The 21,726-nt window shown below is 38.6% G+C and overlaps 2 protein-coding genes across 2 annotated transcripts; both read left to right on the top strand.

Moving 5' to 3' along the window:
• The first annotated feature begins 1,172 nt into the window (after positions 1–1,172).
• Positions 1,173–6,858, top strand: fbp1a (fructose-1,6-bisphosphatase 1a). The gene is given in 8 exon segments (XM_023414304.2): positions 1,173–1,416; positions 2,664–2,770; positions 2,773–2,825; positions 3,550–3,642; positions 3,951–4,091; positions 4,170–4,307; positions 4,705–4,824; positions 6,132–6,858. Coding segments are annotated over 8 exon segments (1,014 nt in total). The 5' UTR covers positions 1,173–1,246; the 3' UTR covers positions 6,324–6,858.
• Positions 6,859–7,982: 1,124 nt separating this feature from the next.
• On the top strand, positions 7,983–19,093 carry fbp2 (fructose-1,6-bisphosphatase 2). Its single transcript, XM_023414392.2, has 7 exons — positions 7,983–8,240; positions 9,381–9,543; positions 10,863–10,955; positions 11,938–12,078; positions 12,888–13,025; positions 16,548–16,667; positions 18,576–19,093. The coding sequence occupies exons 1-7, from the start codon at positions 8,068–8,070 to the stop codon at positions 18,759–18,761; spliced, it is 1,014 nt and encodes a 337-aa protein (XP_023270160.1). The 5' UTR covers positions 7,983–8,067; the 3' UTR covers positions 18,762–19,093.
• The last annotated feature ends 2,633 nt before the right edge of the window (positions 19,094–21,726 follow it).

Raw genomic sequence — 21,726 nt, forward strand, 5'->3', positions numbered from 1 at the left:
GTATGATGTACATGTAAAATATCCACTTTTAAGGAATTTAAATAATACTTTCAAGCATGATAGAAGTTTTTTTTTCATCATGATCCAGTTGGATGTTTGAGGGTTTTGTTTTTCTAGATGTAGAACTTCAATCCTTCAACAAAAACAACGCTATATGTCCAATAATATGCACAACCCCCTGTCCATACACAGTTTGTTTAAGGCTTTGTCCTGTTAATATCAGCTCCATAAAGAAAAGATTTTCCAAGTTTCATATGGAAGAGTTTGAGTGGCCAGCACAGAGCCCTGACCTCAACCCCATCCAAACAGCTTTGGGATAAACTGGAAGCCGGAGCTCATCACCTACATCAGCGTCGGACCTCACTAATGCAAGCCACATTCAGTTATCACATCCACTCACTGAGCACTTTATTAGGAACACCTGTACACCTGCTCACATGGCAGCAGACATCAGAATGAGGAAAAAAAACTTGACAGATTAGAGAGGTCAGAGGTCAAGGGCCAGACTGGTTGGAGCTGACAGAAAGGCTACGGTAACTTAGATAACAACACATCCGACCTTGAAGTGGATGGAGGTGGAGAAACGTACAATGGTTTGGATTTCTGCTGAGGCAGCAGGTGCAGCACGAATCTATGGACCCAACCTGCCTTGTGTCAACAGCCGAGGCTGGTGGTGGTGGTGTAACGATGTGGGGGATGTTTTCTCGTCACACTTTGAGCCCCTGAATGCCCCATGGTGTGAACGCCACAGTCTGGGTATCGTTGCCTTGTACCATCTTCTGCTGTCTACTTCCAGCAGGATAACGCCGCTCCGTGTCACCAAGCAGAAGTCTCAAACTGGCTTCATGAACATGACTGAGCTCAGTGAACTCCAGTGACCTCCCCCGCTCTCCAGATCTGGATCCACTAGAACACATTTGGGATGTGAAATGAAAATTATGAAACTGTTTTCAAAGCTGCTGAAAAGTGCACGACCCGTCTTGCACAATGAGTGTTAGGCTGCAGGTATGCACACCGTCTATTATTCTGGTCACATCCTCCTATTGGTAACATTATCACTTCATCACTGAACAGTGGAGTTTGTGTAAAGAGGGTAGTGTTCCCATCGGGGCCACACCTCTCCCGCAGCTCTGGATTGGTCCGCGCATCTTCACTCCCTCCAACGAGTTCCGCGTTGCAGCGCACTTAACTCCTGCAGCGTGTCCTCTCCCCTCCACTCTCAGGCTGCAGGGGACCATCTGTCACCATGTCCGACCGAGGAACCTTCGACACAAACGTGGTCACCGTGACCCGGTTCGTCATGGAGGAGGGGCGGAAGGCGAAAGGCACGGGGGAGCTGACGACGCTGCTGAACTCCCTGTGCACGGCGGTGAAGGCCATCTCCAGCGCCGTACGCAAAGCCGGCATCGCCCACCTGTGAGTAAACAGTCCTCACACTACAGTGGGGGATGTCACTTTGTGTCGCGTAGTTGTTTTTTAGCCTCATACATCCACGTCGGCACAAACTAAGCAGGAGATTCAGGTTCTCCGTGCGCCGATCGGGAAGCGCATACCTGAAACCACCACGCCCACTTTACCATGTCCAACCATGCTTACATTTAGTTCAACAACACATTTCCTGCATATATTTAGTGTCAGTCATGTGCACAACCTCAATTAGAAAAGCATGTGCAAGAGAAATCTTTCTGACCTCTCACGTATCAGAAACAACAATAGACCGACTCCCTCAATATTTACATCCAATGTTTATATGAGCATTTAACGACTTTGTGTTTGTATTTGTTGTTTTCATGTGACATGAGCAGAAATCTCTCTGGAGACTGATTTTTGATTCAGACTTCACTACACAACTTCTACTGTTAAGAAATGCAGTGTCATGCATCAGCTGCAGTTTTTCAAACTTAATTCAGTACTTTATCTTTTATGTAAGTTAAAGGTCTAATAGTTTATTTGTGTTGTTGCTTATTATTATTTAAAGTGTTGATCCATAAGAAGATATATTTGTGGTTTTAAAAACCAAAAACCATCTCTAGTTTTACATCTCCTGTCTCAGGCTTCTCTCTGGAGCTCTAGTAACAACCGGTCGGTGAGCCAATCAGAAGAGAGGAGGCTCTGAGCCTCTCTTCTGATTGGCTGACTGTTTTTCTGAGTGATCAAATAAAAATAAAGCTTATTTCAGGTAAAACACTCAGAGAAACCAAATCCTACAATGCTGGGTGGTGGGTCTGTTTGGACCGGGCTTGGGGCGTGGCTGAGAGCAGTGACTGCTTTGTTGTGACATCACAAAGTAACAGGAAGTCCTGGCAGCTGGTTTTAAGGCTCAGTTTCTGAATACAGGCTGTGTGCATTTCTCGGTGGACTGAGGCTTTGATACTTTCACAGTATTAATATAGAAGCTAGACCTGATCTATAATCAAAAAAGACATGGGAATCTCACTTTATACAATATGGGACCATTTTAATATACAGAGAAAAACAGAATAGAAATTATCAGGAAAGTTCTATTAAAGCAGAGTTGTAGATTTGTTGGATCATACATGTACAGTTGAGATCTGGTTCTGTATGAACAGGGAAGTGACATTTTTATCAGTGATATTTCTTCCGTGCCAGTTTCCAGTTTTCACTATCACTCTCACTGTTTTCTGTCTTTTGTGTCTTATCAGTTACGGCATCGCAGGCAGCACCAACGTGACGGGTGACCAGGTGAAGAAGCTGGATATTCTGTCCAATGATCTGATCATCAACATGATCAAGTCGTCTTTTACCTCCTGCGTCTGGTGTCCGAAGAGAACGAGAAAGTTATCATCGTCGAGCCGGAAACGAGGGTAAGTGTGTCTGTGTGACTTGTGAGGGGGGAAAGAAACTGAGACTTTAAAGTTAAAACAGAATCAGGATCCTCAAGACTGCGATGAGCTTTTATTCATCCAGGATTTCTCTTGGATAACCCACATTTTAATCTGGTTTATCCGGCTGAGGCACATGTGGTTTGAATCTGGTCTGACATGACCTTTTGCCTTTTAGCCATTCTCTCTCTCCCAGCTATACTGGTGTAATTGTGCAGACCACAGCCATGATATGTGAAACCAAAGACAAAAGCCTATTCATGAAAGCCCCCACCCCCCCATATATTTAATTACATGAATGTGGTGGCAATTCTACACGTTCTCAAGCCCCCGAGCGTTTGTCACAATGTCCATCTTACTAATGTCGGACCCACGTACTACGTTTTAATTCAAGAAGAACATAAAATCACTCTAATAAACCACATAGTACTGGGAATGAGACAATTTCATATCAGTGTTCTGATCTGGTTTGTTTGTTTCTGTGTTTGTTTGTTTGTTTGTTTTGTTTGTTTTTCTTTTGATTCAGGGCAAAATAAGTAAAAAAAAATATTGTAAAGTCGGCTTAAACTTTAATTTTCATTCATTGCCATCAGTGTTTTTGCAGATTGCAAATGAATATTCACATTAAGAAAGTGTCAGAGAGGTTATAATAATTCCAGATTGACTTCTTGACTGGTAACTCATTTCTGTCACTTTCCTCTTCCAGGGCAAATACATCGTGTGCTTTGATCCTCTGGACGGCTCCTCCAACATCGACTGCCTCGTCTCCATTGGTACCATCTTCGCCATCTACAAAAAGGTACTACCTGAGGTTTTCTCATTATTTCCAAGAGAAACTTTCCAGTTTCCTAAAGCCAAAATACGGCAGCATGAGTCTAAGTCTCTATTAGTTTTACCAACCTGAGGAGATTTTAAAGGTCAGGACAGATCGCTTTAGACTCTGGTTGTCTGTGTTGTCTGCTGATATAAATAAAATCCTTTATTTCTTGTCAAAACTTTTCCAGATATATATTTTTTTCTTTTGTAACTTCCCTTAACACACACCTAAAATGAGAAATGGTGAATCTATGAGTTTACAACAAAAACAAATTGTGCTCTTTCCGTCAGAACACGGATGATGAGCCGTGCGAGAAGGACGCCCTGCAGCCCGGCAGAAAGCTCGTGGCGGCAGGCTACGCCCTCTACGGCAGCGCCACCATGATTGTGCTCTCCACCGGCCACGGAGTCAACGGCTTCATGCTCGACCCAGTTAGTTCTCTCGATATGATCCGAGCTGTTTTTTAAATGGGGCTTTTGAATAATACTTCCTGCTTTTCTGCTCATCAGGCACTTGGCGAATTTATCCTGGTTGACCGTGACGTGAAGATCAATAAGCGAGGCAAGATTTACAGCTTGAATGAAGGATACGCAAAACACTTTGACCCCGCCGTCACAGAATACTTGCAGAAGAAGAAGTTCCCTCAGGTAATGACAACAACAGGCTTGAAGCTTGATAATGAAGTGCACTGCTGAGAGCATCTTGGTGCTGGATTTACTTTTCATATCCAGATTGTCCTACCTGCTCTAAGGCTTTAGTCCAGCAACCAGCTGGTCAAAAATACTCTGCATTACTCCTTCATATCAGCCAATGTAACAAAAGTTTGGTGTTTATTTGTTAATTAATCAGGGATTCCAGAGATACTGCATTAATCTACGTACATTGAAATCTAAATGTGGCAGTTTGATCCAGTTTTTATCTGCAGTTCTTCTGTTTCAGTTTCCTCCAGATTTCACCCTGATGAGATGTTTGTGTTTTCAGACATGACTCTTGACCAGTGCAGGTTTAATTAACTTACCAATTCAACATTTTACGCAATTGCAGGACGGCAGTGAACCGTACGGCGCCCGCTACATTGGCTCCATGGTGGCAGACGTTCACAGGACGCTGATGTACGGAGGCATCTTTTTATACCCAGGAAATGTGAAGAACCCCGATGGAAAGGTAAGATCCCTATAACTTCCTCCCTGTCGACTCGCATGTCAAACTACTGAGAGGGGAACATTTCTTAAAGAACTAAATAAAAGCTGCATCTTAAAACAAAGCAAAGGACATAAAAGTCGTAAATACATCAAAGACATAAACTTCCTACTTTGCAAAAGCTAAACTTAAACTCCTGTAGTTTACAGACGTGTGAACAAGTGTAAAGAATAAGGCTGGAGACGTTCCACATGTCTGTTTTTGACAGTAAACCCCATGAAAAGACCAAAACTAATAATGCATTACTCCATCTCTCAATACTTGACATCCCACATCTGTAAATAAATAATAATGTTTGATAACCACTTTACAGCCGGGCTCTTACAGAGGTTTTCTCTAATAACAATTGTTGTTATTATTTACAATTGAAGCTTTTCGCTATAGAGGATACAAAACAATAAATTACTGTTTTTGCATCTCATCTCTTTGTCCATCAAATGAGTTAAAGTCTGACCTTACAGGTTTAATACACTCTGACAATAACAACCTTTCCATAATAAATAAATAAATAAAAACTTTCAAGAACCAGGAAGATTTTTTTTTTTTTTTTTCAGTTTCACTGACTGTGATATTGATACCGAAGCTTTTTCAGGGGAAATTTTGATCATAAAAAATTTGCCCTATGTTCATTTGTGTCGCTCGTAGCTTGAGACCATAATGAAAACGGTGTCACAATGTTGTTTCTTCACCCTCCACATCCTTCCAGTGTTTGCAAGAGCCAAACATGAGATTGACACACGGGCGGCATAAAACACACTGTTGTCTTGAAATGACTTTGAGAGTCACAGAGGATATCAATAAATCTTTCATGTCAAAATGCAGAGATACCAAATTTAATCAATCAAATCAATAGAATATAAACAAAAGATAATAAAGTATTTTATTTTAATGAGCCCCATCCAACAAATACAGATGCTCAGAGTCAGTAGCTGCACCAAAAGCAAACAAGATGGAAAAATCCGAGGCAGCCTGTGAGTGAAATTAAAAAGCGATGCAATATTAAAGGCTATTGTTGCAGCTGTAAGAGTTATAAATAATTAAAAACACAATGGAACAGAGAAGAAAATATTAGGATAGAAAAGAAGCTGTTGAGTATTTCTGAGCAGGTTGTGGATTTATCCCCAATTATTTACATTTGTAAAGATGTTTAGGGCCAGTGCGAACAGGAGGAATGATTAAAGGAGGAAAAAGAAGAAATTGTGAATTTATCCTTTTTAACTGTTGATACAGTTGCTAGGACTCGAAATTAAACTCCCCCTTTTTGCTCAAAGCTGCGGCTGCTGTACGAAGGCAACCCAATGGCCTTCATCATGGAGCAGGCGGGTGGCATGGCCTCCACCGGCTTCGAGAACATCCTGGACATGCAGCCCGAGAGCATCCACCAGCGGTCTCCTGTGGCTATGGGCTCCCCGGAGGACGTGCTGGAGTACATCGCCATCTGTAAGAAACATGGCAAGAAGTGAGACCACACCGACTCGCTCTAATACCCATCGCTGACCGGCGTTAAAAAACAAAAAAAAACCTTGTATCTCCAAACTGTCTGCCCTTGCAGGTACTGAGAAAGTTGACCTTTTTAATTTAAACTTAATGTAAATGTATTTTTTGGATGATGTGTTACTGAGTTTGAAAAGGCCAAACACAAGTCAGGACATTAGAGTTACAAGGTTTTCATGCAATACCAGCAGTGTTCATGTTCTATTTATGGAGAGCTGACGGATAATAGAAATGTGAAAACTGTGGTTCATAAGCTCAAAAACACATAAACACATTCCACACACAAACTACGGAAGAGCAAAAAAATGTGCCAAAAAATAAAGACGAATGCACCTCAATTTAAAACCAAACCCCAGCTGTGCCTTAAGTAGAATAAATACACGTTCCAGACGTGTGAAGGACCAAATACAAACTCTATGCAAGCGACCTGATGCCTTTGTTATGTGAACAACTACTGTTTGAAATGAAGTCTCAATAAATCCAAGTGAGTCTGACGAGACTAAATCAGTGTTGTCGTCATTTTGAAGTGTCACATTTTCAAAACTCACCTTTTCACTAATCGGTAGCTTGTGTTTTCGTTTGTGTGTTGGCTGTTGTGACAAGTTTTATTCTAGTATTAAAAAGCCTGGAAATGCCGAACATGAAGCCCCTTTCTGACATTACACGTTTTAAACCAACAGATAAAAAAATATATATATATATATAGAAAACTTAATTTCCTTTTTTAAAATGAATTAACCTTATTTTGAAAAATGAAAAAGTTTTGAAGACTCACTGTCTCCAAATGTTAAGAGATACACTCAGAGGAGTCGACCTTTAAGCTAAAGGTCACCTCAAGCTCGCAGAGCACTAATGACATTTAAAGCTCACTTGAGCTGCTGTTGTGCTAAAACGCACTGAGTCTCCTTATGCGCTCGATACTCTAATATAAAATCACATTTCTGTCACATCATTCAGTCTAAGAGTCATGTGGCCCAGAAAGACCCTAACGCAGAAGACTGACTCACAACCTCCCTGTAAACTGAATTAAATACACTTTTTTGAGTCAGTAAGAGGTGAAATAAACCGTATTGAACGTGGAAGAAATGCATGTGCTGCTCAGAGGTGAATGTGCAGTTCATTTAAAGTATCTGCTTTAAAAAAAAACAAAAAATTAAAACAACCTTTCCTGCAGAATGTCTTAACTGAAGCAATCGCAAGGATTATTTTCTTTTGGACCGGAGTCATTGTTCGCCACACGAACCTGGAGACTGAGCATAGGCAGCTGTTCCTCTGTTGTCACACTGCTCTCAGGTTCATGTGCAAACAAATGTGGTTAAAATACTGAGAGTTTTACTTAAGAACTCTGATGTTGCCCAAGTTCTTGTTACTGTTGTCTAACGTGTTGCAAGCCTGTTGACTAGATGAATAGAGGCGCTGATAAGTGTTCGTCTTCTGCAGGATTAAAGAGTGACAGTCTCCACAGCTGACACCTGACACCCCTCACCCCTCTTTACCCATCTCCACACACACACACACACACACACACACACACACACACACACACACGCACACACACTCGGCTGCACTCACAAATAGATCCCTTGGCTTGGCCTTCGTTGCTCTGGGTATGAAAAGGACTTGGCTGGATATGAGGTCGCTCACTTACTCTCAGGACCTCCACCCGGCCAACACGCACCCCGCTGCCCTACCACGAGGAACAGAGGAACCAGCATGACGGACCAGGCTGCATTTGACACGGACGTATGGACCTTGACCCGGTTCGTCATGGAGACCGGACGCAAGGCTAAAGGAGCGACCGGTGAACTGACCCAGCTCATCAACTCCATGCTGACTGCCATCAAAGCCATTTCCTCTGCTGTGCGCAAGGCGGGCCTCGCCCACCTGTGAGTACTGAGGTGGTGGACGGGGCTTAGTGGGAACCACTGATAGATACACACCTTTAAGCAAAGACTACTATGCACATTTGTTCTTAAAATATTCACGTGATGATGATTATTGACTTGTGCTGCTTGCATTCTCAGAGGTCAGAGGTCAAGGTCAGCGGCAGAGCAGCAATGTCGGAGCCGGTAGAGTGTCAGTGTCTTGTTCAGGCCAGATGTTTAACATTTTGTTCACTCCCACAGTGGATTCAGGAGCCAAGAGTGATTTGTGTCAGACGGCCTCACGTTGTGTTTGTGTTCAGGAGTTTAGAAGTTGTCAGTCAAACACGGATCAGCTCTGATTTCAACACTCGACCATCGAGGAGGTGGAAGAATAGGGGCAGTAGAGCTGATATGAATAATGTTTTGTGCTGCTCTGGTGTGAGATTGTGCAGCTTTGCAAAGGCTTTTTATAGCAGGAGATAAAATGGTAAAATCTAGGCATTGCAACTTTTTTGATTGTTGAAAATTACGCAATAAAACACAATTGACACTGGAGATTTGTCAGTTTTCTGGAGCATTATCTGAATTCACTGAGGCTAAAAAAGGTTGATTTGTTTCCTCTGCACTCTAAGTCTGAGCTCAGTGGTAATTTGCTGTTACATTTCAGCGTTTACTGCCTCCAGGAAACGACAGTTATAGATGCATTTGGTCGAATATATTCAGGTTTGATTTGGTCATGGTGAAGATTTGTATGCAGCTAAGAAGTAGTGCTTATTATGAGGCTTAAGATGAACAACGAGTGTCTTGAATATTCCTCGCTGATATTTAAGCAGTAAAACTGAAAATGTTCCATATGAAGGAGAATTACTGAAACCATGCCAACGCAGGAAGAATGGCTCATTAATCACTGAATAATGATCCATGAATAACGGGTGAATTTAACACTAATTGAAATGATGTAACCAAGCACAAATCAACATTGTTTGACACTAAATGGAGATAATTAGCACTCACGAGCTGACGACCTGTCCATTTTGACTGAAATGCAAATTTTTTTGGGGAAAGACAATTACGATCTATTTTCTCCCTGTGAGAGCTTTTTCTTTTCACTGAAGTTTGTGTTGCGAGACTAAAGCTTGGCTTCTGATTGGTTCCACGCAGGCAGGGCTTGGCGGGCTCGGTGAACGTGACGGGGGACGACCAGAAGAAGCTGGACGTGCTGTCCAACGACCTGGTCATCAACATGCTGCAGGCCTCCTACGGCACCTGCTGCATGGTGTCTGAGGAGAACAAGGAGCTCATCATCACTCCCAAGGATAAGAGGGCGAGTGTCGAACACTAGTCGTCTGCTGAGGAGGAGAGCAGCACTGCATGATGATGGATACTAGGTTTTTTCATGTTTAAGTTACATTAGGCAGAGGTTTTGTGCAGGGATACACCCGTCACATGATCTCTGGGTAAAGAGCCCTTCAGACTTCAGTTACCTCTTGTTTCCACTTGGTGTCACCAAAGTGTGACTTTACAAGAAGGAGCTGAAAGAATCCACAAACAGATTCACATTATTATCAGCAGACCACAGTTTTGTCACGACTGGAGCACAGTCTGAGTGTTTCTGTTTCCAGATCTCACCAACTCTCTACATCAGCAGTTCCCAACCTTTTCCAGCTCATGGCACACTTGAAAATCTCAAAAATGTTGGCGCCCACATCGTAGCGATACGGAGGCCAAACGATGCCTTCTCAGAGCACTTTTTATTCTAATGAGAACGATCGAACGTCCAGGACTGAGCTGAAAGCTGGGGAAACTCCACAGTAGCTTGTCATAGTGATAGGCCTTAAACTAAGCAGTGAAAGGAGTTTTTAAACATTTGTAATGTTTTTAAAGTTAATCTTGTTTTAAAACATTTTAAAAACATTATTCATATTTTTATTTTTTTTATAATTACATTTTTCTGTCACCAAAATATTGGGTGTTTTGTGAATCATGCTGGCCCACTTGCAGTACCTTCACCGCCCAGCAGGGGGGGGGGCAGAGTTAGCATCGTCGCAGTGAGAAACCACTGAACAAAAACTTTGTCATTGTGTATTAATTAAATTTAACATTTGATCACATACCTGACATTTTCCTGAGCAGATAAAGAGGCATTAACACGACTGAAACGACTCATTTTGAATCAAAACCTTTTTTTTACCAAATAATTGTGAGATTTAAATACATTTAAATACATTTGGAGACTCAGAATCATCTGATACATCATTTACTGAATGAATATTGCATTTTGAATGACACACCCGGCTGCCCCTGTGTTAGACAACCTATGAATAAGTCAGTAATTTACACAGGTGGACAGTAAAACAATATGTCTACAGCCACAACTATCAGCTGGGGTGTTTTTCACTTCATTACCTCGATGTAGAGTCTGATGTTGACAATGATTTGTAATTCTGAAAAGGGCACAATGTTAAAAACGAACAGACTTAGATTATAGTTTGAGACTGTCGCATCTTAAGAGCAATTGCAATGAAAATTGAGGATATTTTGCAGAATTTATATTTTTGACATTTACATTTCTATTCAGTTGCAGAGCTTTTCTTTCCCTCCTGTGTTTTAGTAACTTCTTGGTTTGATTTTATGTTGTCACAGGGAAAGTATGTGGTCTGCTTTGACCCTCTGGATGGCTCCAGTAACATCGACTGCCTGGCTTCTATCGGCACCATATTTGCCATTTACAAACGGGTGAGTCAGAACTCAATAAACTCAAACCACACAGTCGCTGAAAACAATATCCTACTGTCAAAGTGTCTCTCATTTGCTTCGAAAGATGTTTAAACCCTTAAAGAGTTTTCAGGAATGTGGAAAATAATGCTTTTTTTGTCTGATTTACTACCATCTTTAAAATTATGCAACAGTGGTTCACAGGTCAAGAAGCTCCGTCCAGACATAGTAAACAAACAACAAAGTATTTTCACTCGACATTATGCTCATGTGTTCAGATGTAGGTTTGTGTTTTTAAATCTAACTGCTATAAATGTTGTCAAATGATTATATGATTACAGCTCAGTGTAAACATTCACTCCTCCAAAATTCAAGTGTCAATTAAGAGAAATAATTATGACATAACTGAATTCATCACATTTTATAAAACATGCAAGTACATGAGTGTCAGGATAGTTGTGGAGTTGTAGATTTAGCTTTGTTTATAGTGTGAAAGTGCAGTTACATGCTGCAGACACTAGAGGGTGACACTCTTCAGCTAATCCAGGTTTCAGCCTGATGCTCTTCAGTCACAGACACAGATCTAAGCATTTTCAGATGAGCTCATTTTAATTAAACATGACTAACTAAACACGAATAAATTATAAATAGATGCTTCATCTGTCATTTATTAATGTGAATTACCACGTTTATAAAACCAGCCGGGACAGGAGTGAGTCAGCCTGTATGAAGTTGTTTAAATCAAAATGTGATTGAAATTCAACTTTGAACAGAATGAAATTTTCTTGTTCACAGATTATTAATTCAAACTGTTTGTATAAAATCAACACAACGCAACAAATCTAATGAATCTGATTGAATACTGAGTTTCAGAGGCCTCATTCATTCCTCTCCACCTGTTTTTCTGTTTCACCCACTGTGAAATCTTTGTCATTTCTGTCGTTCATATATCTGAAGTCAGTGTTAAAGCCCCTCTGATTACAGCGTTCATGCATCTGTTCAGGTAACAGACGGGGAGCCCACAGAAAAAGACGCCCTGCAGGCGGGCAAAAACATCGTATGTGCCGGCTACGCCCTGTACGGCAGCGCCACTCTGGTGGCCCTGACCACTGGCGCCGGCGTCAACTTCTTCATGCTGGACCCTGTGAGTGACTCGCAATTAAATGTCCCCAGTTCTCCCAGTGCTCTGTGGTGGTGAAATGAGCCACTCATATTCAGCTCCGCTCAACATTATTGTCTCTTGCTGTCTCTGTTTACAGTTTTATTTCCCTCCATGAACTTCAGTTTGAGATATCATCATTTCTCCATGTGGCGTGTCTCCATGTTATAATCACATGTAGACGACTTAGACGACTTCCCAGTATCATATTCTGCTTCTTATTCCAGATTCAGATTCACCCACAAGTAGAAATCTATAGAAGGAAAGCATGTTTTTTTTTCTACGAGGTAACAACCGATCATTAGGGAATTTGCCTTTGGAAAAGCAGCTTTACTTATTACAGGCATGAATGAAAAAGTCCAGTGTATCTTTGTACTTAATCTTGTTGTTATGCATCCAGAAACATAAGAAAGACTGTTTTCAAGCATGTAATCCACCGACCACGAGAGCTCCTCAGGCCTAAAGAGAATAATGTACCTGCACCTACCTGCCGCTCAGATAATGTCATTGTTTATTACATTGTTTTTCTTTCACCGGAAACTTATGAGTGAAATTTCCAGTGAATCTTTTCTTGGTGAAGCATTTTAATGACTGAATGGGTAAATTAACAGCCTTTTATTCCTTATCTCCTGTACAATTCGTCACCTTTTCCATCTGCTTTTTAAACACTCAAATTTCTCCTGAAACAAATCCAAATTAAACATTAAAGAAACAGAATTGTCTCAGTAGATTCAGATCTGTGGTGTGTTTTTGCAGGGATTGTGACGCCTGAATGTTTCATTCTTTTTCGCCAGGCCATCGGTGAGTTCATCCTCACTGAGAGGAACGTGAAGATGAAGAGTAAGGGGAAGATCTACAGCATGAACGAGGGCTACGCCAAGTACTTCCACCCCTCCGTCAACGAGTACATAAAGCACAAGAAGTACCCAGAGGTGAGAGCGCGTTCAATACAAACATCTGATGCGGGGTTTTCTGTTTAACTTGAGTCACTTGTGTAAGTTGTGACATTAATCAGTTTTACTTTGTGTTTGTTGGTTTCAAATCCAACACCTTAAAGTCAAACTGTACAGAAGAAACGAGCCTCGTGTCCTCAGAGCATCTATTTCGCTGACACACGCGCTCAGTCGCGAGGCCGGGTTTCAAACACCAGCGGCCACTCACACTCATCATGTGAGTCCTGACAAAGCATTTGCTCTGGTAGAATGAATTTACTTCAGGATTGTTTTTTCATAGGGCACTGCACTTAAGTTGAACTCCAACTTTTTTTAAATCTAATTAATCGTCCTTTCCAGCTTAATTTCACTCTTGTTTCAGTGGTAATGTTTCACTTTACAAATGACGCTGCTTTGCACAGTTTAAACTTCCTTTTTGAACAAACATCATGTTGTCATTTTAAGGAAATTTAAAATCTAGGGGGCTCCGTGCAGCCAGGTGCCACAGGCAGAGAGGGCAAAGACTAATCATGTAACATGTGACAGGTCAGTGCGGTCAGACAGGACGGGGGGCAGCAGCTCGGTCAGCTGAGCTGAAGGATGGTGACACAGTTACTGCGGGAAACATCCTCTTCCTCAGGAAACTGCAGCAGCTTCTCATCTGGAAACTCTGAACTCAGCACTTCTCTGGTTTAACCAAACATGCAAAGTTTGTTTTGTCATCAGTGATGGGTTTGCTGAAACATTTATGAAATATCAGCATGAATACGCATCTCTGAGGCTTCCTGTTGACCGACACAAAATCAGACTGAAACATCGTAATATATTTACAATTGATACGGCAACAAACAAACTGTTGGTTTCAGCTGCGGTTCAAGATTAAAGGAATACACCAAATAAAACCTGTACTGTGGCACTACTGGTATTAATTTAGTGAAAATTTTCTTCCTCCACTTGTCAGAATAGATTCCAGGGTAATGGCAAATAAACATATTAAAATGTCAAAAGAAACGTTTGAAACCTGCAGCATAATCCACTTCTCCTCTGTCCAGTTTACTCAGTGTGTTTCAAAGACTTCCACCAAATTATGACTAAATACTTGGCAGCTGTGCACTGATCACAATGTGTTCTTTTATCGTATTAAAGAATTAGGTGAGAAGATTGATACCGCTCCGATATCTGTCTAATATCATCTAATATGAACCTGAGCTAGCATCCAGTTAGCTTAGCTAGTCTACACAAAGCTTGGAAACAGGCTTTTTAAACTCATTTATGAATTAAAACATTATATCTCGTTAAAACAATATGAAAGTGTAAAGACAGATTGTGGTTTTTCACATGAAAAGCACAGACATCAGGGTCGTATCAATTTACTCATCTCAAAAATGTAAAACTATTCCTTTAATGCTAATGTCACATGCAAAACCTTAGAATTATTATTAGTGTAACACAGTTAAGCCACAAAATACATGTAGAAAAAAGGAAAGAATAGATTTAGTTTTTTAACAATTCTTCTGTGAATGGAAGAAATATTTTACATCTTACAAAAGTAAAGGAAAATGCAATTGTCAGATAGAAATTGTGCTATAGTGTGTGTATATATGTGTATATATATATATATATATTTATATATATATATATATATATATTTTTTTTTTAAGTCTTCTACCAGTTAAACAACAACATAGGTTGAACACTCATCATCATGTTACTCTTCAACCAACATGACCCAGCACAGTGCAGCAGTAACCACAAAGCTACTCACTGTCATGTCTGCATGAGGTCATGAAATGTTGACAAGTTGTCTCACAAGGTTGAACTGAAATGTAAATGTTGCTTTAAAAAAACCCCAAAGGGAAGTTTGAATCCCCTTCACTGGTGTCTTCTCTTCTTTCTTTTTTTGATCACCTCCGCATCATCGGAAGCAAGTGCTCAGTTTGTCACCTGATGACACAAAACACTTTTGGCATCTGAGTGGTAAACCGCAAGAATCAGTTCTGTGGAAATCATTATAATTCACACTACTTTTTTTCTTACTATTTCAGAGATGATTTTGTAACTTCTTGTAACTAAATCCCCTTTTACACAGAAAAGCTGGACAGGAAGTGACTGTTTATTTAACCTCTTAGTAGCAACATTAATGTGGAATAAGATAATTTGTTGTTCTGACTTTTATTTTCATAAAAAACAAGTTCAATGTTGAGTATTATCTGAACCAGAAGCAGATGTTTTTACATGTTTAATGGTGACACACTTTTGTTTCAGCTCCTTCTTGCAAAGTCAGGTTAACCCCACCCGATCAGTGGCTCCAGATCAGCCCCAGGATCAGGTCATGCTTTTGGGGCATGTGTAGTTTGTTTGAAGGTCTAACTTCCCCACACTCCTCTGCCTCTGTCTCTACTTTTTCTATTTCAGTTTCTTTCTTTTCTTTCTTTATTGTAGGAAGTTTCACTCTGTGTTTAGTGTCACCAGCTGGATGTGGTTTTGTGAGTGTGTGTTTGGGAACGTTGCATAGATCGGGAAGGTCTGCTTTCGGGAATGCACACACACTTACACGCTCACACACCCCTCCCATATGATGACTGTAATGTGAGTCAGCGAGCACATGACTCTGTCACGTTGTGCCAGTCTGAAACATGAAGCTCGATTCTACTTCAAACTGATGTTGTTGTTTTGTTCAGTGAGGAGTGTCGGCGGATGTTTAAGTGAATGAAATGCAGTGAAACAGATTAAAGATTAGAAAGGATAAACTTTCTGCAAATAAAACTTATCAAACCTGGATGTTTCATACTGTGAAACTCCACTTGTTGAGCCAATCTGTGATGTTCATAAAGCCTGTTTTTGTAGGTTTGTGTAAAAGCACAGAGTCCCTTCCTGTGGCAGCAGGATTCATGTATGTCCCAGCTGCTGCAGAAGGACTTTGACCTGTTTGTTTGCTGTTCAGTTTTTCCTCACAATCTTTGAATGAAGCAGATCTGCTGGAGCTGCAGCTCTGAAGTGAGCCACTTATATATTACACTTAATGATTAATGCTGTGTTATAACAAAACAGGAAAACATCAATAACTCTCAACCTCAGATTTGCTAAGAAAAAAAAAGGCGTTGAAAACTTGAGATAATTACTTTTCTTTCATACAAAAACCTAAGGTCATGTGCTGTTTCTATAAAAAAGCATTTCTGAAAACATGTTAGCAAGACGGTATTACAGTGTGTGTGTGTGTGTGTGTGTGTGTGTGTGTGTGTGTGTGTGTGTGTGTGTGTGTGTGCGCTGAGTAACAGAGAAATGTTATCTAAACACAACAAGACATGCAACTACATTTACTCTGAAACAGGAATGTATGGTCCAGTATTCATCCCTAATCACATAAACATAAGATTTATGTCCTTGACTAAAAAAAAACAATCAGTTTGATATTTGGGACCATTTTCAAACGCTGACCCTGAAGGAAACTTGGACCCAGACTGTTGCAACTCATACAACAACTCCATACGCTAACATTTGAAATATCTTGCTCTCCTGCAGGATGGCAGTGCTCCCTACGGAGCCCGGTATGTGGGCTCCATGGTCTCAGACATTCATCGCACCATCGCCTACGGAGGGATCTTCCTGTACCCCGCCAACGAGAAGAGCCCCAAGGGAAAGGTATTTCTGCTTTATGCACAGAATGATAAAATATTATGTGTCACCCGCTGTGCAACATAAACAGCGATCAGCCATTCAGATTAAAACAGGCGACTGGTTTTAATGTTGAGGCCTATAGGTGTATTCTTTGACTTAAAAGCCATGAAGTCATGAAGCCTTAGAAAATAATTGAAACAAAGAAAATAAGTATTGAGTCACATTACTGATTTTTTTATTTGTTTACATTGATCAGTGATCAGCTGATCGTTGTACGTTTAAGCAAAGTAGAAGAGAGTTGCAGTGTTGTGAACTCATTTATAATGACGCACTCAGTGACAGATGGAGCTACACACCAGATACTCAGCTCCAGCATGGAACCAGTGATCCAGACTGGTGTGTTAATGAGGCCCCTGTAGCAGATTCGCACAGTGGATCTCAGCAGTTCTTGTCACAGGGTCAGACAGAGCTACACGACTGTGGTTCTCTGACTTTTTTGTGTGTTGCATGATCAGTGCAGTTGTGAAACTATCTGCTGTTGACTCTGACCTGGAAATAGAAGGAACTCTAGGTCTAGATTGTCAGTCCGTTTGCTGATTATGAACCTGCACAGCACAGTGACAGTGACTACCAGTACAGTGAGTGTTGCTGTAGTGAAACCTGAGGTTGGGGGTGTTTTTATCATCCTGTGATAAATAAAGTTCAGCGACAGTCGAGGCTGCTCGTAAAGATAAACTACAACCTCTCGCTCATTTCCTTCCCGGCAGCTTGACTCTGTGACCCATTTATCCTCAACATACTGAATTATTTACATTTTGTCATTAATGTGATCAAACTACGAAACAAAACATTTAAATAAGTTTCTTATTTCTATTTTCATAAGAACATGTGGTTAATAGAACAATTTGATCCACAGCTTTTGATGCCGTTGTGTCTGTGCGTGCAGTGATTTCAGGAGCACTGAGGGCGGTTCATCTTATAATGACCCAGATCCTAGTTACTGACCTTTAACTCAGTGTGTTATATGCTGGTAAAGTAGTTTATATAGGTACCATATTTAAAACACAGTGGCAGCTCACAGTGCTTTACAACCAGCATAAAATAAACAAAAACACAATTAGAGTTTTAAAATTAGATTGATTAAAGAAAATGGTGAAAACCAAAGCAGTGAAAAGTGAAAACAAATAACCTTTAGTTTATTTAAATGATCAACATGTAGTTAGTATCTGCTGCACAGTTATAAGTAAATGATAGTATATAGTTATAGTAACTTAGTAACCTAGACAACCAAAAAAACCTTTCACATTTCAGCCAAATTTAACCTGGTTTTCACATCATTGTTCGTCAGTGCTGACTGGGAAGTGAAACTTCAAACAGCAAAACTCCATAATCAGGTCTCTGAATCATTACATTACTGTCAAAGTCTATTAATGTTTTCACCGTATACTTCCTTGTATACTGTGCATTCAGAAAGTTTTCAGACACCTTCACTTCTTTCACATTCTGTTATGTGGCAGCCTCATGCTAAAATAAAAAAAATAAATATAAAAATGTTTACCTTCATCAATCTACACTGAATATCCCATAATGACGAAGCGGAAACAGAATTTTAGAATTTTTTGGGGAAATTTGTTTTTTTATTAATGGTTTATAAATGATCAATAAAGCATGAGTAAATTATTTATCAACCAACCAGTTGTAGAGGTATTTATTCAGTATCAGTATTAATATTGAACCTAGACCTGCTACATAATCATGAAAGGAAAAAGGAAAGGAAATGTACTTTTATACAACGTGGGACCTTTAAAGTGGAACCCTGCTACTGAATGGAAGTTTCACCCTCCAAAGATTCTGTTTGATGTTTCATATTTGTGCAGAAATCACTAAACTTAAATTTGAACATGTGTTTTCCTTTAAATTCTCACCCCAAAGCTGCGGCTGCTGTATGAGTGCAACCCCATCGCCTTCCTCATCGAGCAGGCGGGAGGCCTCGCCACCACCGGCACCCAGAGGATACTGGAAGTTCAGCCTGAAGGTCTCCACCAGCGGGTGCCCTTCGTGGTCGGCTCCACTGATGATGTCAACGAATACCTGTCCTTCGTCAAGAAGTTCCAGTAAAGACTTACGTCTACAGCTAGCCCAAGAGGAAATAAAGATGATTCTTAGATCTCTATGTAATGTGTTCTTTAGACCAGAGAAAAATTATTTTAGACCATAAGGGAACATTATTTTTGGATTCAAAATCTCAATTACAGATTAAATTTTGAAAAAGCACTTTTAAATTATTATCAAAATTTTAATGTGAATAATTAGCCCAATGACAGATCATTTTTTTAGGATGCTGAAATAATTGTCACTTTGTCAAATCAAACAAAGGAAGCTTGTTATGTTAAATCATGTACAACTACTGTTAATGTAAAAGTAAATAAATATAATTTTTCCAAAATAAAGGATATTGTCATTGTGTCAAATGTCAAATGCATTTAACAACAACAACATGATGCACACAAATTGTTTAAAACATATATATCTATATATATATATATATATATATATATATATACATCTATATATATATATATATGTGAACACAAATAATACACACACACACACACACTCATAAATATGGATGTACATTATGGCGTTTTATAAAAAATTTTTTTGGGACTTTTTATGCCTTGGTATTTTGGACGTTTTTGGACGTTTTGTGCCTTACTATACTATGAGGTTTTTTTGTAATTTTAATGCCTTACTATACTCTCACTTTGAATGCCTTACTACAATATTATGTTTTTATACCTTACTACACTATGACATTTGGAAAACATTTTATGTGTTATTGTACTATGACGTTGTTTGACTTTTTGCACTTCACTATAGTGTGAGGTTTTTATGACTTTTTATGCCTTACTATACTATGACGTTTCATGCCTTATTATAATATAACATTTGTTGCCATTTTTATGCCTTACTATCATATGATGTTTTATGCCTTAACATACTATGACGTTTTTTTGAAATTTTATGCCATACTATAATATGACTTTATTCTGCATTTTTATTGTTTACTATAGTATAACATTTTTGGCATTTTTTTGACTTACTATACCCTGTTGTTCTATACCTTAGCATACTATGATGTTTTTTTGACATTTTGTGCCTTAATATACTATGACTTTTAATGCTTTACCATACTATGATGTTTTTATGATATTTTTTGCATTGATATACTATGATGTTTTTTTGACATTTTATGCCATACTATACTATGACGTTTTTTGTCATTTTATGCCTTACTATACTATGATGTGTTTTTGCATTTTATAACATTTTATGCCATACTATAGTATGACGTTTAATGATTTACCATACTATGATGTTTTATATGACATTTTATGCCTTAATATACTATGACTTTTAATGCTTTACCATACTATGATGTTTTTATGATATTTTGTGCCTTAATATACTATGATGTTTTTTTGACATTTTATGCCATACTATACTATGACGTTTTTTGTCATTTTTATGCCTTAATAGACTATGACGTTTGATGCCTTAAAATACTATGATGTTTTTATGACAATTTCATGCCTTTATAATACTATGATGTTTATTTTATGCCATACTATACTATGACGTTTTTTTGACATTTAATGCCATACTATACTATGACGTTTAATGATTTTACCATACTATGACGTTTTTTGTCATTTTTATGCCTTAATAGACTATGACGTTTAATGCCTTACTATACTATGATGTTTTTATGACAATTTGTGCCTTAAAATACTATGATGTTTTTTTGACATTTTATGCCATACTATACTATGACATTTTTTTGACATATAATGCCATACTATACTATGACGTTTTTTGTCATTTTTATGCCTTAATATACGATGACGATTAATGCCTTGCCATACTATGATGTTTTTAGGACATTTTGTGCCTTAAAATACTATGATGTTTTTATGACATTTTATGCCATACTATACTATGACATTTTTTGACATATAACGCCATACTATACTATGAAGTTTTTTGTCATTTTTATGTCTTAATATACTATGATGTTTAATGGCTTACCATAATATGATGTTTTTATGACATTTTATGACTTAATATACTATGATGTTTTTTTGACATTTTATGCCATACTATACTATGACGTTTTTTGTCATTTTTATGCCTTAATAGACTATGACGTTTAATGCTTACCATAATATGATGTATTTATGACATTTTATGACTTAATATACTATGATGTTTTTTTGACATTTTATGCCATACTATACTATGACGTTTTTTGTCATTTTTATGTCTTAATATACTATGATGTTTAATGGCTTACCATAATATGATGTATTTATGACATTTTATGACTTAATATACTATGACGTTTTTTGTCATTTTTTTGTCTTAATATACTATGACGTTCAATGCCTTGCCATACTATCATGTTTTTAGGACATTTTGTGCCTTAAAATACTATGATGTTTTTTTTTACATTTTATGCCATACTATACTATGACGTTTTTTGACATTTAATGCCATACTATACTATGACGTTTTTTGTCATTTTTATGCCATACTATATTATGACGTTTTTTGTCATTTTTATGCCTTAATAGACTATGACGTTTAATGCCTTACCATACTATGATGTTTTTATGATATTTTGTGCCTTAATATACTATGATGTTTTTTTGACATTTTATGCCATACTATACTATGACGTTTTTTGTCATTTTTATGTCTTAATATACTATGACGTTTAATGCCTTGCCATACTATGATGTTTTTATGACAATTTGTGCCTTCATACACTATGATGTTTTTTTGACATTTTATGCCATACTATACTATGACGTTTTTTGTCATTTTTATGCCTTATTATACTATGACATTTAATGCCTTACCATACTATGATGTTTTTACGACATTTTGTGCTTTAATATACTATGATGTTTTTTGACATATAATGCCATACTATACTATGACGTTTTTTGTCATTTTTATGCCATACTATACTATGACGTTTTTTGTCATTTTTATGCCTTAATATACGATGACGATTAAT

The sequence above is a fragment of the Seriola lalandi genome, unplaced genomic scaffold (assembly GCF_002814215.2).
Source record: "Seriola lalandi dorsalis isolate HSWRI2012SDOR001 ecotype SW California unplaced genomic scaffold, Sedor1 jcf7180002054524, whole genome shotgun sequence".
Taxonomy (NCBI): domain Eukaryota; kingdom Metazoa; phylum Chordata; class Actinopteri; order Carangiformes; family Carangidae; genus Seriola; species Seriola lalandi.